Genomic DNA, 26,906 nt, shown 5'->3' with positions numbered 1-26,906 from the left:
ACATGGAACCAACTGTGCTGCCCATTGAAAACAACACAGTTTGGATTATTAAAATGTGGTACATATACACAATGGAATATTACAAGCCATAAAGAAGGATAAAATTATGAACTTTGCAGCAATTTGGGAGGATTTAGAGTCTGTAATACTCAGTGATCTATCACAGAAACAAAGAACTGAGTACCACAAGTTCTCACTTCTAAAGAGGACCCTGAACAATTATAATACCACAAGAAAGGGATTGGCAGTAGTGGGAAACTGCCAGAGGAGGAAGGAAGGGACACACTTCATCCAAAAATATACCAGATCTCAAACCAGGTGATGTGGAGACCAAAGTAAGGCCCAAACTTTACATGTACAATGATCATTTGTATACCTAACTCTGAATTGTACCCCATCTTTAAAATTAAAATAAAAAAGAATTCTTAAGTGTGATCATCAAGGTACAAGCTCACCAACATGGAAAGACAAAGGCATATTGAAGAGCATATTGATCATACATCAACACAATATCATAAAAAGTTTTACAACTCCAAAAATTTCAAAAAAAATAGAAATTTCTCTCTTTGATATAAAAAAAAGAAAAACGCATACAAGAAATTTTGTCTCTATTAACAAATTTCATAGCAAGTCAGAAATGAAGATAAAACTTTTAAACAAAAATCTAACAATATAGCAGGCTCATCTCCCAAACTACTAAGATTAAATTCACTAAATTTGGGGAGCAGTGTTTCACACATATAGCCATAAGCTTGGGTCATGATTCTACACTGTAAAATGTTTCACATTTGCTTCAAATCTCTTGTGTAAATTACCTGAAAAACTAAGCAATGGACTCTCAAACCACTAGAAAATTATTTTTTAAACACCATTTTATTAAGCTGATTATTATTAAGCTGGTTAACTACTATATTATTAAGCAAAAAACAATAGTATAAATTTTTAAAATTAAAATTAGGGCATAAAAGTCATCCTGCTTCCAGGTGTATAGCCAAAAAAACTGAAAGCAGGTCTCCCAGAGATATTTGCATACTCTTGCTCACAGCAGCATCATTCACAACAGCTAAAACATGGAAGCAACTCAGATGTCCATGGACAGATAAATGCATAAGCATAATGCAGTATATTCATACAATGGGACAGTATTTGGCCTTAAAAAGTTAGGAAATTCTGGCCTAGCATGGGGCTCATGCATGTAATTCCAGCACTTTGAGAAGTTGAGGCAGGAAGACTGTTTGAGCCTGAGTTCAAGACCAGCCTGGGCAACACAGCGAGACCTTGTCTCTACAAAAAAATTAAAAATTAGCTGGGCATGGTGGCATGTGCCTATAGTCTAAGCTCCTCAGAAGGCTGAGGCAGAAAGCTCACCTGAGCCCAGGAGAGGAGGTCGAGGTTGCAATGAGCTATGACCAAACTCCCTGGGCGACACAGTAAAATGCTGACTCAAAAAAAAAAAAAAAAGGTAGGAAATTCTGAGACATCATACAACATGGATAAACCTCGGGGACATTATGCTAAGTATAACAAGCCACTAACAAAAAGATAGTGTATGATTCCTAAAGTATATGAGAAACCTAAAGCAGTCAAATTCGGAATGACAGAAAGTAGAATGGGGGTTGTCATGAGCTTAGGGGGAAGGGGAAATCAGAAGTTAGTGTGTAAGGGAACTGTCTCAATTTTTCAAAATGAAAAGAGTTACAGAGACGGACGGACTATTAATATTATTAATCACATTTCATTAAAACCACAGATCTGTTCCTAACAGGCTACTTAAGGATTTTCCAAATTAATTATTTAGCCAGGGCCAAATAAGGCCTTAAAGAATATAAAATGTATTCAATTTTAGCAGAGTTCACATGATCAACTAATCTAATTTTTAACCTCCATGTTCAACATGAAAGACACTGAGCTGCTTCCTTCGGTGGAGGTACCAGATGAGGTCAAGCTCTCTGTTAGTGATCTGAGCTGGTGATGTGCACTGTCATTAGTGGGGTCAGACAGGAGGAAAAGAACAAGCAGGAAAGTCCAGGTCTGGGCCTCCAGGGAAGAACCTGTAAAGATGGCAGGACCCACTTACAATTTCAGAACTGTCTGAAGGGGTCACAGCCGAGTCAGGCCCTTCGGTGGTAGTCTGGGAGCTGTCACTGATGGGTGAAGAGGCCTGGGTCCCACCGTTCAGGTCCATGGCAGGGTCAGATGGGACAGCGCTGACCTGGCTGGAGCTGTGGCTTAAGATGTCCTCCTCGTCTCCATCAGTGGCAGAGCTCGTCAAGTCACAGCCGGCCAGATCCACCGAGTCTGCCTGTAGCGTGTGCTGTGACCGCGGCTGCTCAGTGATTATGTCATGACCCACTGACCCCGGAGTGGAAACCCCTGAAGAAGCAGCCAGCTCTCCACCAATCTCACTCTTTACTGAGGCTGAAGACACAGAAACACTCATTCATCAAATGGCTGGAGAAAACATTCAATAGAGAATCAAAGGTTTGCAAAATAACAGCAAGTTCCCTGTCATTAAATGTTTTAGCTGCAAAACATCCTGAAATAACAGTGAAAATATGAACGAGTAAATGTCAAAGGCAGGACAACAGTACATCCTTCAAACATTACACTGCCTTTTACCACAGTGCTCATCCTAATAAAATAAGGATAATTAGCAGATTTTTTTTTAATGCTATGAATATTCTCAAACAATGTTTCACTACAAAAACTGAAGTTCAAGCTCTTAACCAACCACCCCAGCTAAGGCATTAAAGACATTTGTAATTCAGAGGCAGCCTGGTCAGGGGCACAAGGTTGGATGGTCACAGAAATCCAGGTCCTCTAAGCAAGCAGTAGTCAGAAATTACTATAAATTCATCTCTTTGGGGTGGGCTTGCCTTCCTCTAAGCCCTGTTCAAAACCTCTAATCCAGCTCTATTCTCCGGTAGGATAAGTTTATGACACATTTTCCTAGTTCCATTTTTAAATTCCCATTTAAAAACAAAAAAACTATGAAACAATCACTATGAAAAGATCAATAACAAGCTGTTAGCAATGGCCACTCCTGGGAGCAGTTGGGTCAGTGATCGCCTGAGTTTTATACAGATCCAGATAGTTGTAATGTTTTGTTGTATTAACTTTTTATTTTTGTAATCAGAAAAAAAATCTATTCTTATTTTGTAAAATAAGTGAATAAATAATTATCATTGGTATTATTCAGATTTTCCTTCCCAAATATTTTAGCCTTATTTTCAGCTAAATCCAAAAACATTATTTCCAATAGGATTATACAACCAAATTGTCCTGATTTAATCCAAAAGTTAGTACCTTAAATTAATACTAATCTTTTATAAAGTACATAAAGAATTTTTTTTTTTTTTTTTTTTTTTGAGTTAGAGTCTCACTCTGTTGCCCAGACTGGAGTGCAACGGCACGCTCCTGGCCACCACAGCTTCGACCTGCTGGGCTCCGGCAATCCTTCCGCCTCAGCCTTCCAAGTAGCCGGAACTACAGGCGCGTGCTACCATGCCCGGCTATTTTTTTATTTATTGTAGAGTCAAGGTCTCACCAAGTTGCCCGGGCGGGTCTCAAACCCACGGGCTCAGGTAATCCTCTCGCATTGGCCTCCCAAAGTACTGGGATTACAGGCTGAACCACCGAGCCCAGTCTCGCAAAGAATTTAATTAGAAAACTATCTGTAAACCAAGGTAGATTCTTTTAAGTTAAATTATCCACAGGCAATATTTCATACCATATCCCCCAGCAGGACCCATCTAATTCAAGAGATGTTTGTATCTGCCATCTCCTACTCACAAAGCCTTATGTTCAGGGAGTATAAACCTAACTTTTAAAAAGCCTAAGCCTAGGAAAACAACAAATGTGTGATGAAAACACACAGACACATACACACTTCAAACTAGACATTATAAAGGAAGACCAAATCATCCCCCATTTGAGCAAAGTGACTCTACTGCCACCCCGAGTAGTGTCAAGTGTAGGAGAAGGGACAGATAAGAGAAGATCCATGCCCACTGCTAACTAACCAGAACTACCTGCAAAGGCAGAGCTGCTGACATCTGACCTCGACTCAGAGTCATCTTCCAAAGCTTCTTCTTCTCCTAAGAGCACCTTGCCTAATAAATAAAGCAGCAATATCCCTTTTAAGTTTGCTAAAAATAAGGACTTCAAAAATTAAATAAATGCACATTCTAAATGGAAAAGCATAAACACATCTAATTTATCTTCTATAATTTATCAACCTACATAAGTATTTTTATACCTCAAGAGTGTTAAACACAGATACTATGTTCAGAATTCTATTAAAATCAATAAACCTACATAGAAAAAAGATAAAAGCAATGATTTGCAAGCTATGCCACAAAGTATTTTAATAAGTAACAAATATTTATTGATTTAATTATTAAACAATTTATATTACTATTAATCTTAAAAATGGTTGTTATACTGAAAAAAATCCAATTCTATTTGCCTTTAGAATATTCATGTCATGCCTCCAATGGCACATCAGAATTTATATAATAAACTCTCATACCCAAAAGTCATCTGGACTAATTAAATCATTATAGTTACATTACATATAAATGTCATTAATTGACACTAAACAATTACTGGACATTTCTAATTTTACTGCTCTTCTAAGAACAGGTCAGCAGTGTGATAACTTCCATAAGCTTACAGTGATGTGACACTAAAGAAACAAACAAACAAAAAATTTAGCAAAGGAATCCCAAAGTCAAGAAGAAAATAACATAATAACTTAGCTTGTCTACTAAACAAGACCCTTTATTACTGAATAAGTGATTTACCTTGAGAAATAAAATAAAATGCCAAAAAAGTGAACTAAGATCTTAATGAAAGCAGTCTCTATCCTCCAGATCAATGGTTTGCAAAGTCCTCCCCAGGGTAATTTCCTCCAGGGTATGAGAGCAGGGCTGTCACCAGAAGAAAGACTCCAAAGCACCCCCACATCTTCACCCTAATTCTACATCCAACAACTCTGTTATCTCTCTCTTTTTTTTTTTTTTTTTTTTAAGTTGGCATCTCACTCTGTCATCACGGCCACCCCAGCATCGACCAGCTGGGCTCAGGCGATCCTTCTGACTCAGTCTTACAAGTAGGCGGAACTACAGGCGCACGATACCATGCCCAGCTAAGTTTTTGATTTATTGTAGAGATGAGGTCTTGCCAAGTTGCCCAGGCTGTTCTCAAACCCATGGGCTCAGGCAATCCCCTCACTTCGTCCTCCCAAAGTGCTGGGATTAAAGGCTTGAGTCACTGTGCCCAGCTTACTGTTATCTCATAGTGGCTGATTTCATTTGGAAAAAACAGATTTTTCCAGCTACAACAGGAAACTTTGAAAACGACAGCTCTGAAGGGGGGTGGGGGGCTGAACAAATAAAGAGATAGGGTATATCCCATATCGTAGCCAGAAGAGGACAAAACAACTAATCTCAACAACATGAACCAGTCATCTTTTTCACTGTCACTGGAAAAAGGGATCAAGAAACAAACAAGTCCCCAAATTTCTCCTAATTTGAGAATACAGCTATTAACTTTTCCCAGAATCCTTTTGACTTTTAAACAACCTCAGTGTTTCACTAAAATCTCAAACTTGATTAAGTATCCCACACTATGATGGCCCAAATATTACTGATTCCAAGTTCTCCTAGAAAATGTTTACTTAATTCAGTGAAAGCTAGAATATTATTCCTGTTAAGATCCCACTCAGTACTGCAAATAATATTAGACCTCAGGCTCTCAATCAAACACTCAATCATGACACAAAAAAGTATGTCTTTTAAGATTTCAAAACAGACAATAACAGCAATTCTTTTCTATGAAAACCCACAATGGAAAAGAAATAATTGGTATTGCAAAGAGATAATGTATGTCAAAGCTAGCAGACTATATTAGAAACACTTTGACTTAATAAAAATAAATTGTATCAAAATACTTTGATATGTATAAAGTTAAATATGCCTGAAAAATGATAACTAGGCCCAAATTATATAATTAACCAAACAAAGGAAACTATTTAATAATATTTCTGGCTAATACTAAACAAAATTCACTGGGAAGATAAGTTAACATTATAATCATTCCCTAAAGCAGGTATGGACAAGCTATGGTTCGCTTATTTCTATAAGTAAAGTTTTATTGGAACACAGAAGGCCAGTAGCTCACATTTTGTCTATGGCTGCCTTCTTGCCCCAGAGCAGAGGTGAATAATGTAAAAGAGACAGTACTGCCCACAAAGCTAAAATGTTTACTCTGGCCCTTTACAAAAAAAGTTTGCAATTCCTAACATAAAGCATTTAAAATTTATGACAAAGCAATTCATTTAAAAGTCATCCTATAAAACTATTCAGGCCTGGTTATCAGATTCCAGCAATATTTACACATTTTGTCACTCTACTGAAGAGCTACAGACACAGAGTTCAGTGTATTACAGGGATACAGAAAAGGCAGTAAAATTCAACATAAGACTGATTTCTGACATAATCACCTTTTTGTTTTCTTGAAAGGACAGGGCTGCATGAGGAACCCCCTCCAGCTGTAAATCACAGAAGGTGACAGATAAAATAAGGTTACAAACTGCTAAAATCTAGAAGAAAGTTAAAAATCTTCAAAAGCTTATTCACCATAATCTCAGCACTTTGGGAATTACAGAAAGATTCACTTGAGCCCAGCCTGAGTTGAAGACCAGCCTGGGCAACATAGTGAGACTTCATCTCAATAAAAATACAAAAAGTAGCCAAGCATCGTGACCCATGCCTGTATTCCCAGCTACTCAGGAGACTGAGGCGGAAGGATCACTTGAGCATAGGAGGAGATTGCACTGAGCCAGCATCATGCCACTGCACTCTGGATGGCAGACAGAGTGAGACCTTATCTCAAAAATAAATAAATAAATAAAAATTTTTAAAAGCTTGGTTCAACTTTAAGAAAACGTGACCAAACTCCATGGGAAAGCACTTAATCACCATAGTTCACTTTAATTTCAATATGAAAATTAACACTCAAATAATAGTTCTAAAGATATTACCTAAAAAGAGCTAAAATAAATTGGACTTAAAATGCCAAATTAAAAAGATTAAAGGCCTGGCACAGTAGCTACAGGATCATACCTGCAATCCCAACACTTATGGAAGCTGAGACAGGAGAACTGCTTGAGCCCAGATGTTCAAGACCAGCCTGGGTAACAAAGCAAGACCTCATCTCTACAAAAAATAAAAATAAATTAAAATATTAGAAATTTCAGATTATTTGTTCAACTAATAATCAAATATAAATTTTAATTAGAAATTGTCTCTAATTAAATGTTAATTAGAAATTGTGCCATGCCACCCTGAACATGCCCAATCTGGTCCAGTAATTATTTATAAGGCATGCATTCCTTAGAGAAAAGGATTCTTCAGATTAACATTTTGGGCTCATGGTTCCAGCAAATACTTATATTCACACTAGGTAACAATGAGACTTTTAGTCAAGTACTATCCAGTATGTGGAAGCTGTGAGTTAAGGCCACACTGTACACACTGCACTAAACCAACCACACACTGCAGTGGCCTGGGAGACTGGAGTCAACAAAAATTTATCATAAGCCTAAGTGTCAGACCCAGCGTTAAAGGCTGGGATTCAGGGAACCCCATTCATTCCAGCTCCCTAGGAGAGCTCTCATGTCAGGAAGGGCCCAGGGAGCTTGCTGTTCTAGGACAGCACCCAAGATGGCATTAGGGTGCAGCCCCCAAGAACATTAAGAAGAAGAGCAGACTGGGGGAAATGGATGCAGAGCTGGGGATGGAAGGATTTTCCAAAGTCAGAATAGGAAGGAACTCTCAAATTCCTCTGAAGACTTAAAGATGCCATCTCTGGCAAATTAACAGACAGATCCTGGAACTTCTTTCCCTAATATTTTCATTTCTTGGCACCTTTTCGAAATCATAGGAGGCAGCCAAGTTATGGAAAGAGTCAGGAAGCCAGGCCTTAAATGTTTGGCCTCATTTCACCACCTAACCTTTTTAAATTTCGTTCTCCTATTTGTAAAATAAAGATGAGACATGCATCATAAGTTCTGGCGAGGAATTAAGATGTGGATTTCTCAGTACAATGAAGGCCCATAATTAAATAGAGGGTAACCAGTACTAGTACACAGTTAATTGCAAGAGTAGAACTTGCTAATAACTTGCCTATAAGTTCTACGATACTTCCACTACGACTCCGACCACCAGACTCATTTTTAGCCACAGTGAGATGCCCGATGCCCCCTGCCATGGTCAGAGCTTGTAGGAGCTCAGGTGGGGGTGTTCTGAAAAGCTGCTGCAAGAGTTCCAGGGCTCCTGTCACCACATTGTGGTCTTGGTGCTGTGTATAATGCAATGTCAGTTCATAAACCTAGAAACAGAGAAACACAGATGTTCTGGTCAGAGGTTTTAAAATGTGTCCTAGGTTTTACTTTTTGTGTGTTTTAATAAGTCTTTGTTGGCAAGGTTTGTACCTTAAAAACTTATCTATCACTTCCATCAGTGTGATCATTAGCTTCCTTACTGTTTTCTAAATTCCCTATTTTTTAAATTGTTACAGCAATTCCTTAAAAATAAATAGAGAATTTCCATCAGGGCAGCAGCATACTAATTAAGATCTCTATTTCCCAAAACTAGTGACTAGTAAAGGAAAAATAAAGCCCAGCATACACCAAGGAGGGAGTCAATTTGACATACTTATAAAAACCAAAAAACACTAGTATGAGTGCCACAGAGAGTTGCCCCATTTGGTTTTTTGTTTGTTTATTTGTTAAGCTGAATTCTCACTCTGTCACCCAGGTTGGAATGCAGTGACAAGAACAGGCTCAACACAGCCTCAACCTTGTGGTTTCAGGTGATGCTTCTGCCTTAACTTCCCAAGTGGCTGGGAATACTAGAACATGCCACTACGTCCACCAAATATTTTGACTTTTTATAGAGACATGGTCTTGCTATTTTGTCCAGGCTGGTCTCAAACTCCTGAACTCAAGCAATCCTCTTGCCTTGGCCTCCCAAAGTGCTGGGATTACAGGCATGAGCCACTGTGCTCAGCCAGACTACCAAAAGTTTTTAAAGGCATTATGTCAATTATCGTACAATAAACACATATCATATTAAGTGAACAGAAGTTTATTATTTCCCCTTCAATTACAGTTGCCAGATAAAATACAGGGTGTCCAGTTAAATTTTTCTTTTATTTTGTTTTCCAGTTAAATTTGAGCTATAGATAAACACAAAATAATTTCATAGTATAAGTATTTCCCATGCAATTTGGAATATACTTATATCACGAAGTTTATGTGAAATTCAAGTTCCACTGGCATCCTGTGTTTTTATTTGCTAAATTTGCCAGCCCTCCCTCAACATTATAAGATACATGTTTCTTTTTTTAAAAAATCAGACAGTGAAGAAAAGTATAAAATAAAAATAAAAAGTAAAATTCTCATTTTTAGCTCTTCTAATGGTAACCTCTAAAACCCTAAATCACAGGTTGGCAAACCACAGTCCACAGGTCAAGCCTGGTCCACACCAGCTTTTGTACATGAAGGTTCATCAGAACAGGACCACATGTATGGACCGTCTGTGGCTGGTGCTACACTCCAACAGTAGTACTGGATGGTTGCAACAGAGATAGGATGGTCTGCCAAGCTGAAAATAGTTACTGGCTAGCTCTTCACAGAAAACTTTTGTGGAACCTTGCTCTAAGGAATCAGCTTATACCCTAACTTCTCAAGTCATTCACTTTAACAATGAATCTCCTGATTCCTCACAATGTAATAATGAAAGCAGCACCCACATTTCCTTCACCTCATCTGCCCTCTCCTAAATTCTATAGGCAACAGTACTGCTTCCATATTGTGGAGATTTACAACATGGAAGGCTGGGGTGGACAGATCGCCTGAGCCCAGCAGGTTGAGGCTGTGGTGGCTGTGTGCATGCCACCGCACTCCAGTTTGGCGAAAAAGTAAGACACTGACTCAAAAAAAAAAAAGAAAAAAAAGAAAAAAGAGACTCCAACACAAAAAAAGAAAAGAAAGGGAAGTAAGTGGGGTTACATGTGAAACATTTGAAACTTGACATGTGAAACATGAGTTAATAAGTTCTGTATGTCTAGAATTCTCCTCAATAAAAAGAAAAAAATAGAAATAAAAAAACAAGGAAAGTAAAGATAAAATAAACAATATTTAACCCTTTGCACTTGGAGACATCTTGCGGATCACTTACCAGCAACTCAACCGCACTATTTTACAAACAATGAAAAACGAATCACTTCATATTAAATAGAATAGTGTGAGGAACTTGTTTATGATAACAAAATCAAAATTTTATATCATATTTTTCTAACGTGTAATAATATGTGAGAGTCACAGACATGCATCACATGTTAATTGATACATGTTGTGCAATAATGATTTGGATGACATCTTCCACCAGGCATTTTTCTCTTCGGGCAGACAATGCAGTCTCATTTTCTTTCTCCCACATTATTATGCAATTTATTGTCCAGTCTATTGTTCAAAGACAATGTGGAAGGACACACTCATGATTCCTGAAAACCATGAAGATGAGTCTAAATCTAACTCGCTTTTGTCGTTTCATTTTGCCACTGCTCTGCAAACTAAATAAATGGATAAAAAATTTCTAATTATAAATTAAAAGATCACAAAATGAAATTTATCAAAAGAATATTACTTTCCCAATTTTACTTTTCCAACTTAGTGCAGATAGATATATTCAATCTGTGCCACTTGATACTTCAATATGATCTGCCTTCAACTTCAAAAGTCACTTTCTTTTAAGTCTACAGTAACTTGCTTATGTATCTTTCCAAGGTATGCCATATGATACAAAGAGTATATCCACAGCTGCCTTTCTTATACAAATGCTCTTTATCACTACCTTCTGTTACAAAGTGTCAGTACCACTGTGGAAGAATTTCACATATTCTCTTTCTACATGATGCCAGCTTATACATATGTCTCAGTATATATTCCACCTCTTTATTTGCTTTTTCATGCAATTTGAATGGAAAACTTCAAGGAAACACATTTTTGAAAATGTTGTGCTTGCCTGAGTTTGTCCTGTATTATCACCAGCAATCTCTTTATACCTCCTGAAAGGGGACATCCGAGTGGTTTTGCTAGATTTATGAGTACAAAATGCATTTATTACCAGAACAATATCCTTTTTACTCACTAAAACATTTAGTAATGCTTTCTGGTGGCGACAATAAAATTAAATGCCGTATCACGAGACTGTCACTGCTTTATTTTCTGTAACATAACTAAAGGGCAACTGGTCAGAAGAGAACTGTTAGCCCTGACATTTTCTTGAGGTCTATTCCTGCTCAGTTACTTTTCATTAACCAACACTCACAGGGCCTTACCATGTGCCAGAAAAGACTCTAAGTGCTTTACAAATATCACCTAACTTAATGCTTAAATTATTAGCATTATCCTAATAAGTCTATGCAACAATCATTTTAAGCCACTTACAATTTTGTACCCTACAGAGTTTAGCTTAATGATATATTTCATATATCCAATTGACCCAAATATTTATAAACTACAATGTGTCACCATATCCAGACAGCAAACACTGAGTCAAGGCATCCCTCTCGAGGCCCTGGGTTATATACTGCCAACTCTACCCTTGGGACACCTTGACTCCTATTTATGCCCATGTGGTCATCTAAGTTACATACAGGTTAAAGACATAAACAGTATCCATGATATTAAGCACACGATAAACCCTGACATAACATTTTAAGTAAAGCTGAAAAACTCAATCACCTAAAGTGAGGCTGCACTGTCACACAGTTAATAAAATAACTTAGGAAAGTGTGCTGTAAAGAACTGAATTTAGTTGGGCGTGGTGGCTCACGCCTATAATCCCAGCACTTTGGGAAGCTGAGGTGAGAGGACTGCCTGAGCCCGCGGGTTCAAGACAGGTCTAAGCAACTTGGCGAGACCTCATCTCTACAATAAATCAAAAAATTAGCTAGGCATAGTGGCATGTGCCTGTAGTTCCAACTATTTGCAAGGCTGAAGCAGAAGGATCGCCTGAGCCCAGCAGGTCAATGCTGTGGTGGCTGGAAGCACGCTACTGCCCTCCAGCCTGGGTAACAAAATGAGATGCCAACTCAAAAAAACAAAACAAAACTGAAGTCAATTGCTAATCACAGTATGTTAGAATTATTGCAGGATTTCCCTGTATTGGAAAAAGAAATCTTAACATTTTGTTCATACAAAGGACTGTCGCCCCAGCTCCTTGACTGAGCATTCTGTCTAGACCCATGAGCTAAGCCACAGGTTCCAGGGGACATACTATATCTGAAATGCTCACCACAGTATTCCAAGCACTGATCCCAGTGCCCAGCATGTAGTAGGCACTCTATCAGTATCGACTGGGTGGGTGACCCCTGATTTTAGAAACAAGTAGCACAGTCTCTGTGCCAAGCAAGAGTCTAAGGGGCTTAGGTAACACTCACAGCACCTTAGGAGGTATTACCTGCACCTGACTTGTGATGACACAGACACACAGAGGTCACATAGCTAAGAGGTTAGTACCTAGGGTTGGAACTGAGCAGTCCGGCTCCTAAGTCCATACCCTTAACCTTTGGTTCTACTGCTTCTCTTCTAAATTAATTGATTCTTTGAATGTTAGTCATTCATGTGCAGGGCCTAGAGTAAACCCAGTGGCTATTACCTGGACAAGCTGCTCTGTTGAGGGAGAGACTTCCATTTCTTTCCGCGTCACCCCAAAGCTGCCTTTCAGGCTCGTGTCCTTAACCTGCTGCTGCAATAAGGGCACCAAGTACCTCAGTGTGAGTAGCACACCAAGAATCAGCAGGGTGGAATGTTCATCCTCAACAGGAACGAGCAAACCTATAAAGGCAGCAACGAGATGTCTTTAACATCAGACTCACTACTTGAAGATTCACAGTTTAACTCGTTAAAAAGGAGAGATCCTAAAAAACAAAGATGACACAAACATGACTGAATATATAGACCATGCAACCAGGAGTGGCTTTAATCCATACCTTTAGCTTAGCAAGGCACTTTCCAGTGAGCTCCACTGCCTTTGAAAGCCAGGTGATTATTTCTTACCACACATCTGTCTATATGCTCACTTCAGCCCTTGCCAGCATTGATTTCCACTTACTCAAACTACAGAAGAGACTGTCAACTGACCTAACAGAGAACCCACAGGGACCTGAGGCACAGTCTCAAGCCTCACCAACTCACTATAGTCAGGGCCAGCATGGACAGAGGGCCAAGTTCCAGAAGGCAGGCAGGCTTACACCAGCCCACACCCACTACCCAGTTCAGTGTCCTTGGGCACAGCTACTTCTGTAGGGTCACAGAGACCCACATGGACTTGCAGCAGCCCCAACTCAGTTCTCATTCAACAGTCAGCCAATGCCAAATGGTCCAGAAGCTGAGGGATCATCTGATTTTAAAGGTTTTCAAAGGTCTACCTTGAATAACACTGGAGACTTTACCACTCATATGCCTCCACCTTACCTAAGAGCACGTTGAGTAGCCAGCTATAAAAATACTGTGTCCTTCTTGAGTGCTGGCAGATGCTCACTGCTGACCCAGCTGCTGTCCGCCGGATGGTAGGAGAGTTTGATTTCAGATTCGCTATGAAAGCTTTTAACAAAACCTATGGATGGAAAAGATGTAGACAAAAGATGAAGCTCCTATAAAGCTTATCCTATATCACATAAAACTTAATTTGAATTAGAAGTTCTGAGTTCTTACAGATTATAAATTATAACATTTTGAGGTTCTTCCTATACTTTATAGAAGCACTCCAAATTTGGTATATTCAAGAGCATCTACAGTCAGACCTGGTAGCTCATGCCTGTAATCCCAGTACTTTTGGAGGCCAAAGAGGGAGGATCACTTGAGGCCAGGAGTTTAAAATGAGCCTGGGCAACATAGTGAGACCCTACAAAAAATTTTTCAAAATTAGTTGAGTATGGCAGTACACGCCTATAATCCCAGCTTCTGAAGAGGCTGAAGTGGGAGGATCACTTGAGTCCAAGAGCTCAGGCTGCAGTGAGCCATGATCACACTACTGCATTCCAGCTTGTGCAACAGAGCAAAATCCTGTCTCAAAAAAAAAAAAAAAAAAGTGGAGGGGGGTGTATTTACGAACACATAATCTATTTACTTCTTTATAGCCTTTACTTAAGGACCTGCTCTGCATCCATGTCTTCTCTATGAGGGTGGAGGCCTCAGCTTCTAGATACAGTACACTCCACAGTATTCTGAGACAAGTCAGTAAATGACACCAAGTAAAATAAAGACAGTAAAAACATGATAATAAATTGACAAATGAAGCTAAGGAGAAAAGAGTACTAGCCAACTATAGTAATGTCCCAGCCTGAGTAAGAGACAGCTTACAAAAGAGCTGCTAAGGTTACTAAATGTTCTCAGGACTGGAACATCCTCAACTGGAAACATCTGCAACTTTGCTGGATATGACAACATACTACCCACAGCTGCTCTCCTAAGAAATTAGGAGGGGGGGGCTGGCAGTTGAGGGAAACTGCTAGGGGAGAGAGGGGCATACCTCATCAACAAGGGTAACTGCATAATCAACTTTTGTATAGCTAACCCTGAATTGTACCCACATTCTTATAATTAAAAAAAAAAAGAAAAGAAATTAGCAAGTAATTAGCCGGGCATGGTGGCACACCTGTGGTTCCCACTACTTGGAAAGCTGAAGCAGAAGGATCACCTGAGCCCAGCAGGTCAAGGCTGCGGTGGCCATGAGTGTGCCACTGCACTCCAGCCTGGGTGACAGAGTGAGACTCTAACTCAAAAAAATAGGAAGAAAGAAATTAGGGAGTAAGATTTTCTCACTGGACCTCCAGGATAATTTAAAGAAGATGCTATAATTCTAATGGTGGCCATTTAAGTCTTAACAAGTATATCCCAAGAATGAAAAGGAGTGACCATCTAGTTGCATTCATCTGATCATTATGTTACTTAAGAACATCTATTTAGACCAGGGGTCCCCAACCCCCAGGTCATGAACTGGTAGCAGTGGCCTATTAGGAACTGGGTCACACAGCAGGAGGTGAGCAGAGGGGCAAGTGGAGCTCCATCTACTGTCAGATCAGCAGGGGCATTAGATTCTCATAGGAATGTGAACCCTTTTGTGAATTACACATGTGAGGTATCTAGGTTATACACACCTTATGAGAATCCTGTTAAACTGAGGTGAAGCTGAGGTGGCAATTAGCAGTGAGGTTTGACTGCACATACCCCCACCCCTCCCACCAATCCATGGAACAACTGTCTTCTACAAAACCAGTCTTTGATGCCAAAAAGGTTGGTGACCGCTGATTTAGACAATTTACAGAATGGAAAAAATACTTGCAAGCTATGCATCTGACAAAGGCCTAATACCCAGGATCTATAGGGAACTAATGACCATATTTAAAAAGTAGGTAAAGAGCTCTATTCACAATGGCAAAAGCACGGAACCAACCATGCTGCCCATTGAAGCTGGACTAGATTTTTTTAAATGTGGTACATATGCACAATGGAATATTATACAGCCACAAAGATGGACAAACATAAGGACTCTGCAGTAACTTGGATGGATTTAGAGTCCATCATACTCAGTGATCTATCACAGAAACAAAAGAACAGAGTACCATGTGTTCTCACTCATAAGCAGACCTTGAACAATTATCACAATACTATAAGAAAGGGACTGGCAGTAGTAGAAAACTGCCAGGGGAGAGGGAGTGGGATTGGCAGTTGAGGAAAACTGCCAGGGGAGGGGGGCACACCTCATCAACAAGGGGACCTGCAAAATGAACATTTGTATATCTAACCCTGAAATGTACTCCACATCTTTAAAACAAAAACGTTAAAAGTTACAAAATAAAAATAAAAAGTGGGCAAAGGACATCAACAGACACTTCTCAAAAGAAGACATATAAGCAGCCAACAAACATATTAAAAAATGCTCAGCTTCACTAATAATCAGAGAAATGCAAATCAAAACTACAATGAGATACCATCTCACACCAGTCAGGACAGCTATCATTAAAGTCAAAGAAAAAAAAAAAGGTGTGGTGAGCCTGCGGAGAAAAGGGAAGGTTTCAACACTGTTGGTGGGAATATAAGCTAGATCAACCTTTGTGGAAAGCAGTGGCAGTGTGGAGATTTCTCAAAGAACTAAAACTTGACTCACCATGTGACCAAGCAATCCCACTTCTAGAAATATACCCAGAGGAATGTAAGTTGCCATACCAAAAAGACACACCTATTTTTACTGCAACACTACTCATAATAGTAAAAACATGGAACCCATCGAAAGTGGACTTGATGAAGAAAATGTGGAACATATACCCTATGGAAAACTGTGCGGCCATACCATAAAGAAGAACAAAATAATAACCTTTGCAGCAACATGGATGCAGCTGGAGACCATCATTCTAAGTGAACTATCACAGAAACAAAAAACTGAATACTGCATGTTCTCACTTGTAAGTGGGCACTAAACATTAGGCACATAGGCACAAGGGTGGAAACAACAGGTGCTGGGCACTGCTAAAGGAGACTGGGAGGGAAGGAAGAAAAAGAATACACAACCACCCACTGGCTACCATGTCCACTACTAGGGTGGGAGAGGGATTGCCAGAAGCTCAAACCTCACCTTCACCTAATATACTTATGTAGCAGATCCTCACATGTACCCCACAACTCTAAAATTAAACTAAATTAAAATTAATAAAAAAGCTAATAATAAAAGAACCTCTATTTCCCATTATTTGAAACTATACTCTGAGCCATGATGTGATCCCATTGTTCAGCATGCACTGAGCAGTTACTATAAGTCACAGACTATTAGGGCTACACCTTGGCAAACAAGAAGTAAACTAATAAACTGGCATCTGATTTATAAATGTTTCTCCTTAACAGTATAGTTAGCATAAACTGATCTGTAAAGGCTTATGAATTTATGAATCAGACCTCAGGCCCTGTGAGGTAGAGGACTAAACTCCAGCAAGAAGACTCCCCCAAGTGACATGTCACTCCCAGTTTCTCCCCAAGACACCACCTGGAGAATCTTAGCTATGAGAAAAGATACTAGCATCTTAAAGAACTCCTAGCCAGGCTCAGCCTGTAATCCCGCGCCTTTGGGAGGCTGAGGTGAGTGGATTGCCTGAGCCCGCGGGTTCGAGACCCACCTGGGCAGCGAGACCTCATCTCTACAATAAATCAAAAAATCAGCCGGGCGTGGTAGCGCATGCCTAAAATTCTGGCTACTTGGAAGGCTGGATCGCCGGAGCCCAGCAGGTCGAGGCTGCGGTGGCCGGGAGTGGCCACTACACTCCAGTCTGGGCGACAGAGTGAGACTCCAACTCAAAAAAAAAAAAGAACTCCTTTAATTGAAAACACACATATACATATCATAGAAAAAGTTAAGAATCATTGTATATTAATCCAAACTTATAAGCATGAGAGCTAAGCATTATTGTGAAAAGTCAGCCCATAATGAACTTTAATAGTTTGGAATAATAGAAAATAAAATTTAATCTGAATACTCAAAGGGACCTTTTCAGGTCTAAAGCTCCACAATCCCAAGAATGTCATCTAGAAGGTAGCTGATAGGAAGGACCAAGGTCATGCTTCAACTCTTCTTCTCATGGGGACAAGGTACACCATATTTTAGAGCAGATAGTTCCTCTTTTCAAAACACATGCATGGTGTATTTTTAAGAATACTTCAAAAGGGAAAAGATGTATAAATCAGTAAACCTTAGAGCTGAAAGTACTTTAGGAAATGAAAATTAATATTAGATGTGATGTCAGAACAAACCCATTAGAATGGCTAAAATTAAAAGCAACAGCAATTCCAAATGATAGTGAAGATGCAGAGCACAGGGCATTCCCATACACACTAACAGAAGGTGAGCTGGGACAACCACTTAAGCAAGCTATTTGGCAGTATCTACTGCAGCTAAGATACACACACCCTATAACCCAGCAATGCCACTTCTAGAAGTCCACAGCAGAAAGCTGTGCATGTGCTCCAGAAGACACATACAAGAATGATCATCACTGGCTGGGTGCAGAGGCTCAAACCTGTAATTCCAAGACTTTGGGAAACTGAGGTGAGGGGACTGCCTGAGCCCACGGGTTCTAGAACAGCCTGGGCAACTTGGCAAGACCTCATCTCTACAATAAATCAAAAAAGTAGCCAGGCATGGTATTGTACACCTGTATTTCTGGTTACTTAGAAGGCTGAGGCAGAAGGATCGCCTGAGCCCAGGGGGTCAACACTAAGGTAGCCATGAGCGTGCCTCTGCACCCTAGCCTGGACAACAGAGTATGACTCCAACTCAAAACAAACAAAAAAGGTCATTGCAACATTATTCATAACAGACAAAATGAGAAACAACCCAGCTACAATACTGAATGCTGTGCAGCTATGAAAACTACATGGACTAATGCGGGGGTAGAATTGGCAGTTGAGGGAAACTGCTAGGGGACAGAGGGGCACACCTCATTAACAAGGGTACGTGCACAATCAACATTTGTATACCTAACCCTGAATTGTACCCATCTTTATAATAAAAAAAAGAAAGAAAAAGAAAACTACATGGACTATTAACACACACAAAAACATGAAATACTCTCACAAACTTAATGTTGAGCAAAAGAAACCAGACCAAAAAAATGCATGCTATATGGCCTGTATAATAGAATTTTCTTTTTTTTTTTGAGTTGGAGTCTCTGTTGGGAGCCAGCCTTGGAGGTTCACCAGATTGACAGGGTCCTGGTGACCCCTGGCCAAGGCTACTGGAAACTCACTGTCCATCTTTCCACTTCCCACTACGCTGTTTGACCTGTCCCTTTTGCCCACGTGATGACTCTGAGGCATATTTAAAGGGCTTTCTTTAGCTTGGTTGTGGGTTACAGATCTTATTTTTAGGGTTGGGATTTGTGACTAATACCTGGTAAAAGGAGGTTTCTGACTTTGTTTAGGCAAATAATTGTTTTGGATATTTTTACTTATTATTTATAGTTATAGTGTTTGAATACAAGGCATAAGATTTAAGTGTAGTGAAAGCTTATATTAAGGTATATGTAGGTGATTTATAAGTTTGTTTTGAGATACATATTAAAGTTATATAGTATATAAAAAGTTAAAGGGTTTAGATGTAGAATTTAAGTGAGTAAAACAGGTTTTATCTAACAACCAAAACTACCTTGAAGCCTGAATAACATCACTAGAAGTTTCTTCTAAGCTGTTTTTTCCTTAGAGATAGGACGTTCCAGATAGGAAAACAATAAAGGAATTTGAACAAGAGGAAACTACCAAGGGGCTTGAAAGACCAGAAAGTTTTCAGGAAGAAACTCCTTGTCCATGAGAAAAGAAACATCTGCCAGGCACTTCTAGAGGATCTCCAGGTACACATTCTTCCGCCAGATGAAAATATTCCACATATGAACTGCTCCAAAACCCTGGGCCAGAAACTGCTGTTCTGGCCCCCAGACTTTATTACGGAAAAACCTGTTTCCCTGGATAATTTGAATAAGGAAGTTAAGTTTGTAAAGGATTGGAATTGTGAGAAAAATCATAATATATATTAGTTAATTTGAGATATGTTTTGTTTTAAGTAGAGTTGTTTAATGAGAAGCTTTATAATTTTATAATTTTGGGATTTTATAATGGCGGGTTACGGGAACTGTTTTCTATAGGGTAACATCATTGTGTTGGGATTATGTTGTTTTGGGTGGAAATAGTCTCCACCCTTAGATAGAACATTGGCCAAGCACGGAGAGGAATACTTAAACTTAAGCATCGTTTTAACATCACAAAAAATCCATGTAATTTGTTGTAAGTGATTTGTTTTGTAATGATGATTTTAACTTGCTCTGTGGCAGCAACTTGCAGGGATTATTTCCCTTGTAGAGAGAAATATAAGCTCACTACTACTCACAATAAAATGGCATCTGCATTCTCATAACAGGTGTCCAGTCTCTCTCTCTCTCTTTCTTTTTCTCACAATCGCTGATGCCGTCTCCACCTTTGGGGTACCCTGGACTCTGTGGGAGCAGGACTCCGGCAAGTCTTACTCTGTTGCCCAGGCTGGGGTGCAGTGGCATGCTCATGGCCACCCCAGAGTTGACCTGCTGGGTTCTGGTGATTCTTTCACCTCAGCCTTCCAAGTAGCCAGAACTACAGGTGCACGCTACCACATCTGGCTAATTTTTTTTATTTATTTACTGTAGAGACAAGGTCTTGCCAAGTTGCCCAGGTTGGTTTCGAACCCACCGGCTCAGGCAAACTACTTGTCTCTGGCTCCCAAAGTGCTGGGATTACAGGCTGAGCCACCAAGCCTGGCCTACACATAGAATTTTAAAACGGACTCTAACCACTGTACTGCACTACTCCCAGGAAGGATACTTGGGCTCAAACGCAGGACTGACCCACAAAAAATGAAGGACAAGATCCCTATAATTTGCAAACTGGCCGGGCACATTGGCATTGGCTTAGCCTATAATCCCAGCACTTGGGGAGGCCTAGGCAAGAGGATTGCCTGAGCCAAGAGACCAGCCTGGGCAACTCTCATCGTCTCTACAATAAATCAAAAAAACAAGCCAGCTGTGGTGGCGTGCATCTGTAATTCCAGCTACTTGAAAGGCTGAGGCAGAAGGATCACCTAAACTTAGCAGGTCAAGGCTGCAGTGGCTGTGAGCATGCCACTGCACTCCAGCCTGGGCAACAAGAGTGAGACTCCAACTAAACAAACAAACAAAAAAACCATGTGACAGAGTCATAATTTCTGGACATTATAAACAAAACTAAGTGAGTCTGAAGGTGGCTTGTTGGGATGCAAAACAGGGAGCCAAGGGGACCCTAGGGAATGCAGTACATTCATACCCACAGGGCTTCATCAATGAGTTCCTGGGACAGTCTTTCCTCTGCTAGGTTGAATCAATCTAGTACACCAAAAACCAATCTGCTCTGGAAAAATGTTTTTGAATTTATATCTATAAGCCACCATCCCATCTATAAATTCTTCACCCCACAGTAAGAAAGCGCAAGCACAAAGAAGTTCTTAGGGTATCTCTAAATAACACAAATGATGGTAGTCTAAATTATGATGTACAACATCACTCAAGTACTCTCAAATGACTGTCCAAAACCCTTAACTCTCCATCCAACTCATTCACAGCATCATTCACATATTTGTAATTTGAGGCAATTATCATACCTTAATTTCATTGTCATTTGCAAAATTGCCAAAAGAAGCCATAATTTTGGGAACAGCTGCAGCCAAGGTCTCTTGGACCGATTCCTCAGTTCTCTTGCTAGTTCGAGTCAGGCATGGCAGAAGGTTCACCAGATAAGGCCTGTGTATGTGAAGGGAACATGAGTCATTCTTCCAGGTCTCCTTAATGAGAAATATATGAAATATAAGCAAACAGTATTTGAAATAAGGATAGTAAAAGAAAAATTGTTAATAAAATGAAATTTCCTTAGTGATTGTAGCTCTGCAGTCATATAAGACTCTTACAAACTTAACCTCAATGAAATAAATTATGGTTTCATATTAATAGCGAGGGTTTAGACCATTCTACAGTTTCTCAGGATGAAGCCAAGGGTCCATGGGACATCAGGATATTTTGCCACTAAGGGAGAAAGGAAAGAGCTAATGAAACGTGCTCCCGCTTTTGTTTCTCAATCCGTTAAAATAAAACTGTTTCAACTTTTTCAAATCAAAAACTTTATTCACAGTTGAACATTAATATTTTTAATCCTAATAAACATATGCATATTTTTCTATAACGCCTACAGTTAGTGATAATGAGGTTGGTACCTCAACCTTCAACAGTCTGATAAGTTTCTCTTAAGGAAGTACTATGTGCAGACACTGTTATTGGTGCAGGGCTGCAGCAGAGAACAAGACAGTAAGACCATCGCTGTCCAGGGACACACATCCCATAAGTATCTTGGGGTAGGGTAGAACAGAAAATGAACAAACACACTGATATAGTGTACAAGGCTTGTTTATTTGTTTGTTTGTTTGCATCAGGGTCTCATTGTTACCCAGGCTAAAGCGCAGTGGCATAATCCTGGTTCACCACAGCCTCGATCTCTTGGGCTCAAGCAATCCTCCCACCTCAGTCTCCTGAACAGCTGGGACACAGGCGCATATCACCACACCCAGTTGATGTATATATTTTTTATAGAGATATGGTCTCACTATGTTGCCCAGGCTCATCTTGAACCCCTGGACTCAAGTGATTCTCCTGTGTCAGCCTCCCAAAGTGCTGGGGTTATAGGCATGAGCCACCACACCCAGCTAAAGTGTACAAGACTATTTCTGACAGGGGTTATTGCTGCAAGGGAAATATAAACACGGCAATGTCAACTGCAATTTGGAGAAGGCACAATGGACAATAACAGAGAAGACCTCTGAACTGAGACGTAAAGGATCAGTAGTAGCTGGCCTCTCCACCAAAAAAATTATCATCATCATCATCATCATCATCATCATCATCATCATCATCATCCAGAATGTACAACTTACCTGCATTTCTGAGGCCGAACCAGGTGAGCCAGCTCTGCAAATCTCCACAGTGCGGCTCGCAAACTTCGAGGGGCACCATTCTAAGTGGGTGCAACGAGTGTCACGTTAATTTAAATGTCACATGCACTAGTCACCAAGAGGGTTGCATAGAAACAAAAGCATTTTCTTTCACTGCAATTTCTGTTTTTAGAACAAATGTCATCTAAATGTGCAAAAATCTGATAATTTCTTTAGAAATTTTAAAGTCTTGTAGGCTCTAGTTATAAAGATATAAAGAGAAATTAAGTTATCATTTTTAATTTCCATCTCATTTAATAAAAATGAAGTATAGCCTTTTAAAAAAAAGTAAAGCAACAGTCTACTTTATCAAACAGCATTTCCTACTAACACTTTTACTTACTGAATAAAAGATGAAATTCCACACATGCTACTCAATACAGTAAAACTTTTTTAATAATGGAAAATAAAGGCCCACCTTTTTAATTTCCTTATAGAGCTCAAGCTGTAACCTTGGAAGATTAGAATCCATCAAAGCCTACAACAAAACACAAGAGATTTGTTTATGGAAGACACATCTCATCAGCAGTTCTAAAGAAAGCTAAAAGCAACTAAGATTTCAATTCTAGGGCAAAATAAAATATAATAGCAACTAAAGCAAGAACCTATTCATTGAGAAAGAAAGAAGCAAATATATTCAGGAAGTTACTGAATAAACTAGATAAAACTAGGTCACTTAATTAAATAAAAAACAAAAATTATTTAACTTTCATTATAATCAAATATTATCTAATATCAAAATTTAAATAATAGATGGTTATAATAAATATGAAAGACCTTAAAGGCAATCTTTCATTTTCTTTCTTTTTTTTTTTTTGAGTTGGAGTCTCACTCTGCCGCCCAGACTGGAGTACAGTGGCCGCTCCCGGCCACCGCAGCCTCAACCTGCTAGGCTCCGATGATCCTTCCGCCTCGGCCTTCCAAGTAGCCGGAATTACAGGCATGCGCTACCACGCCCGGCTGATTTTTTTGATTTATTGTAGAGATGAGGTCTCGCTGCTCAGGCAGGTCTCAAACCCGCAGGCAATCCACTCACCTCAGTCTCCCCAAGGCGCGGGATTACAGGCTGAGCCACCGAGCCCAGCAACCTTTCATTTTCATTAGCAGTACCTTCTGTTGGATAATACAGGCTCAGGCAATGCTCTGCAAGGTTTGCAGGGTCCAAGAAGCCATGGGTGTACTTAAAATATCAGTTCTTCACTCTGGCTGAGAGCACCTCTTGAGGCAGTGTTCCTCATTCTTCTGATAGCCTGGTCCCTCCTTGCTGGCAGGATGCCCCAACCCGTTACCCAGAGCCCACTGCTAGCTAAGAATCCTCCTCATGGCCCATTTCTTACCCCCTCTGCTCACCTGTGCAGCTAAACCATAAATAATGTCCACACACCCAATTTCAACCCAGCAAGAATGGCTAATGGCACAAAGTCCATGGTAGAGAAGGGCTTCTCAAGTTAGAAGAAAGGAAGAGGCTAGACTTGTACTCCACTCTCACTCATGGGAACCTCCTCTTCTAAAGCAGTACTGCAAATGCTTCCCCACCCAGGAGAGAATATACTGTAACCAGGCTCAATCAAAAGCCCTCTCCCTTTCACTTCAACATGTGTTTTATAAACTAATACCAAACTTATAACAAAAGAAAACTAAAACTCAACCCCTCTTGAGAGCGAGGAATGAACTCTCACAATAAGCCAGTCACTAGGTGATGGCAGCACCCCATCCGCCTCCTCTTTCCCTCATCAGCTTCCACAGACACATTGGATGCCAACAAGTCCAGCCTGCACTGCCTCCCCGCACAACCCAGCCACCATCCGGGTCCAAGATCCCACTTTCCTACCTGGACTTCTCACTCCCACCTGAACTCTCTCCACCTGTCCTTCTCTACAACAGGTCATCTCCACGTTCTCACAGGTCGCTCTTCCTATACAACTCACTCCTCTGACCACACCAAAAGTCTCTACCAAGGTCAGGCCTTGACCTGATCTCAAGGCGCCCCATTCTCCAGCAGCATACGACAGACCTGCCACTTCTGAAGTCTCCACAAGCTTCCTGGCGTCCCCTCGAGGCAGGATGCTACAGAAGTTAAGAAGGTCTCCAATCTACTCATCTACTGGCTACCACCTTCAGGAAGTCTTCTCTGCCTCCCTTGACAGAAATCACTTCAGTCTCCTCACTGCCGTGCTGATTTGCCAGCACCGGAGGAAATTGGACTTTATGCCACATATGAAGTTATTTCTGGACGTACACACTTCACTACCTGAGATGAATTCACTTGAATGCAGAAGCATGCGGCCAGGCTATGTCAGATACCCAGTATTTTCCTATAAGATGCCAAGCACAATGTCCCCAGTTTTCCTGGGCGAGAGAGTCTGCTCTTCATCACACACATCTAGCCAAACTCACAGGAAGACAGAAGTCCAGGACCTGATGTCAGGTCATTCCTATGCTCCTGCCCATCCCTAGCCCTGCCGTGGGATCACCCACAATCTCCCAAGTCTGCCCCATTCTGCCACGTGAGAGCAGATCTAGCCAGATCCCGATTCCACTCCTAGTCTGGACCTAATGACTACAGCATTTGAGCAAGCAGGAATCTGAGAGCAGCCGAACCCCATTATGACCAATTTTAAGCAAAAGGGAGAGATTTTAAGAAACTGCCTTCGTCTTGTGTTCAGGGACATAACGTGAGAATTTGGAATCTCTGCATTTGGAAACTGGAAACAAGGAGGAAATGAGAAAGAAGTAGGGAGACAGGAAGAAAACCCAGAACCTAAAGCTACAACCTAGGGCCGTGGCCTATAGTCCTGAAACACACCAAGCCATCGTGTCCTGCAATTCTTAGAAAGAAATGAAGAACATGGGTTTAAAAATGGAATGATACTGACATGTAAAATGACCACTATCAGATCAGTCTTATTGTTAACATTGTCACATTGTTCTCTCTGCCCTTCTTAATCCCCCACTTGCCATGAACCAAGAAAACCTGTGGTAGGCCTCTCTTTAGGTTTCCTGACTCTAAGGATCAAAGATCAAGAATTAAAATATCAGAAAAAGCCCAGCCTGGTCCTGCCAGTGAGTACAACAGAAACAAGCAAAAAGTCCTGGGAAGAAGCTACTTAACTGAGGTCAGGCCTCTGCAAATACAATGTGGGACACCATCCACATAGAAGTGTCCCCATGACCAGCAGGCATAGAGAACAAAGTAAAAGTGACTCTGCCCAGTATATCACCATGAGGGACAAGATGCCAGAAAAGCTTGAAAAGCAGGCAGAGGGAAAAGACACAGTGACTACTCTAGAGATGACAAGAGAAAGCTAGAATCCTGAGGCTCCAGAGAAGCCACTGTCCTGGCCTCAGAAAGCATAGCTAGCCAAGAAACAGATGGGAAAGATTCCCTGAGCAAATGGATACCACGGAATCCATATAACAGAAAATGGGAGTAGCTAGTGCTCCCATGTGCCAAGCCTATCAATCTTGCTGGGTAAGAATATAAGAACTTCATCATTAATAAGAATACTTCTTACCCTTTGGTCTAGTATGTGGTATTTAATCCTCACACATACACAAACATACACTCATACACACACCACAAAAACTTCAATCCCACTTTATAGTTAAAGAAATTGAGGTTTATAGAAATTAAATGCATTTCCCAAAGCTGTTCAGTTAGTAAGTAGTAGAGGCAAGATTCTAACGCAGACCTCTCTCACTCTAAAACCTATTTCTGCTCTATGCACCTGGCAATGAAGCATCAATCTCCTCACACATGGAAACAAATGGGTGACTGCCTTCCTGAGGAAAGTTGCACCCATGAAGAAAGGGAAAAGGGTAATTCCTTGGCCAACGTAAAATTTGACTACTCTGCAAAGAAAGACCTTTGTGAAGAGACCAAAGAACAGTTTTACTCTTCAAGACCCTAATGATGAAGGGACCTAATCAACCTAACGTGCTTAAGCTGAAGTTCTTAGCTCCTCTGGCCACAGAAGTATTACTAGCAAGAGAGTGTTAAAGGAAAATGAAGAGATGTCACTGCTTTTCAAAGCCTTATCTAAATTTCAGGGTTGGGACTCAAAGCAGTAAGTGAAAAAGAAGGAAAACTGGAAAAGCCCAATAAACAAGGATCTCTGCAAAAAGGGGAACAAGATACATGTTCTCCTTAATTAAGAAACAATTTTTGGAGAAAGTATCAAGAGCTATGTCAGAGAAACTTCCTCAGCCTGGTCAGCCTACAATAAGAATAGTATTTAACTCTGGAAA

At 40.3% G+C, this 26,906-nt stretch overlaps 1 protein-coding gene across 1 annotated transcript in view; it reads right to left on the bottom strand.

Moving 5' to 3' along the window:
- HTT (huntingtin) overlaps nucleotides 1-26,906 on the bottom strand; it is a 158,195-nt gene that overhangs the window by 100,066 nt on the left and 31,223 nt on the right. Inside the window, exons 4-12 of the mRNA XM_021711235.1 lie at nucleotides 23,077-23,136; nucleotides 22,602-22,681; nucleotides 21,282-21,420; nucleotides 13,550-13,691; nucleotides 12,732-12,910; nucleotides 8,190-8,394; nucleotides 6,506-6,553; nucleotides 4,032-4,112; nucleotides 2,078-2,418 (exon numbers count right to left, since the gene is read on the bottom strand). Of these exons, the coding sequence (XP_021566910.1) occupies nucleotides 2,078-2,418; nucleotides 4,032-4,112; nucleotides 6,506-6,553; nucleotides 8,190-8,394; nucleotides 12,732-12,910; nucleotides 13,550-13,691; nucleotides 21,282-21,420; nucleotides 22,602-22,681; nucleotides 23,077-23,136 (1,275 nt within the window). The remainder of the gene's footprint in view (nucleotides 1-2,077; nucleotides 2,419-4,031; nucleotides 4,113-6,505; nucleotides 6,554-8,189; nucleotides 8,395-12,731; nucleotides 12,911-13,549; nucleotides 13,692-21,281; nucleotides 21,421-22,601; nucleotides 22,682-23,076; nucleotides 23,137-26,906) is intronic.

The sequence above is a fragment of the Carlito syrichta genome, unplaced genomic scaffold, assembly GCF_000164805.1.
Source record: "Carlito syrichta isolate Samal-C Ts95f unplaced genomic scaffold, Tarsius_syrichta-2.0.1 Scaffold301952, whole genome shotgun sequence".
NCBI lineage: Eukaryota > Metazoa > Chordata > Mammalia > Primates > Tarsiidae > Carlito > Carlito syrichta.
Note: the sequence above shows the minus strand (reverse complement) of the source record. Positions and strands in the feature narration are given on the sequence as shown.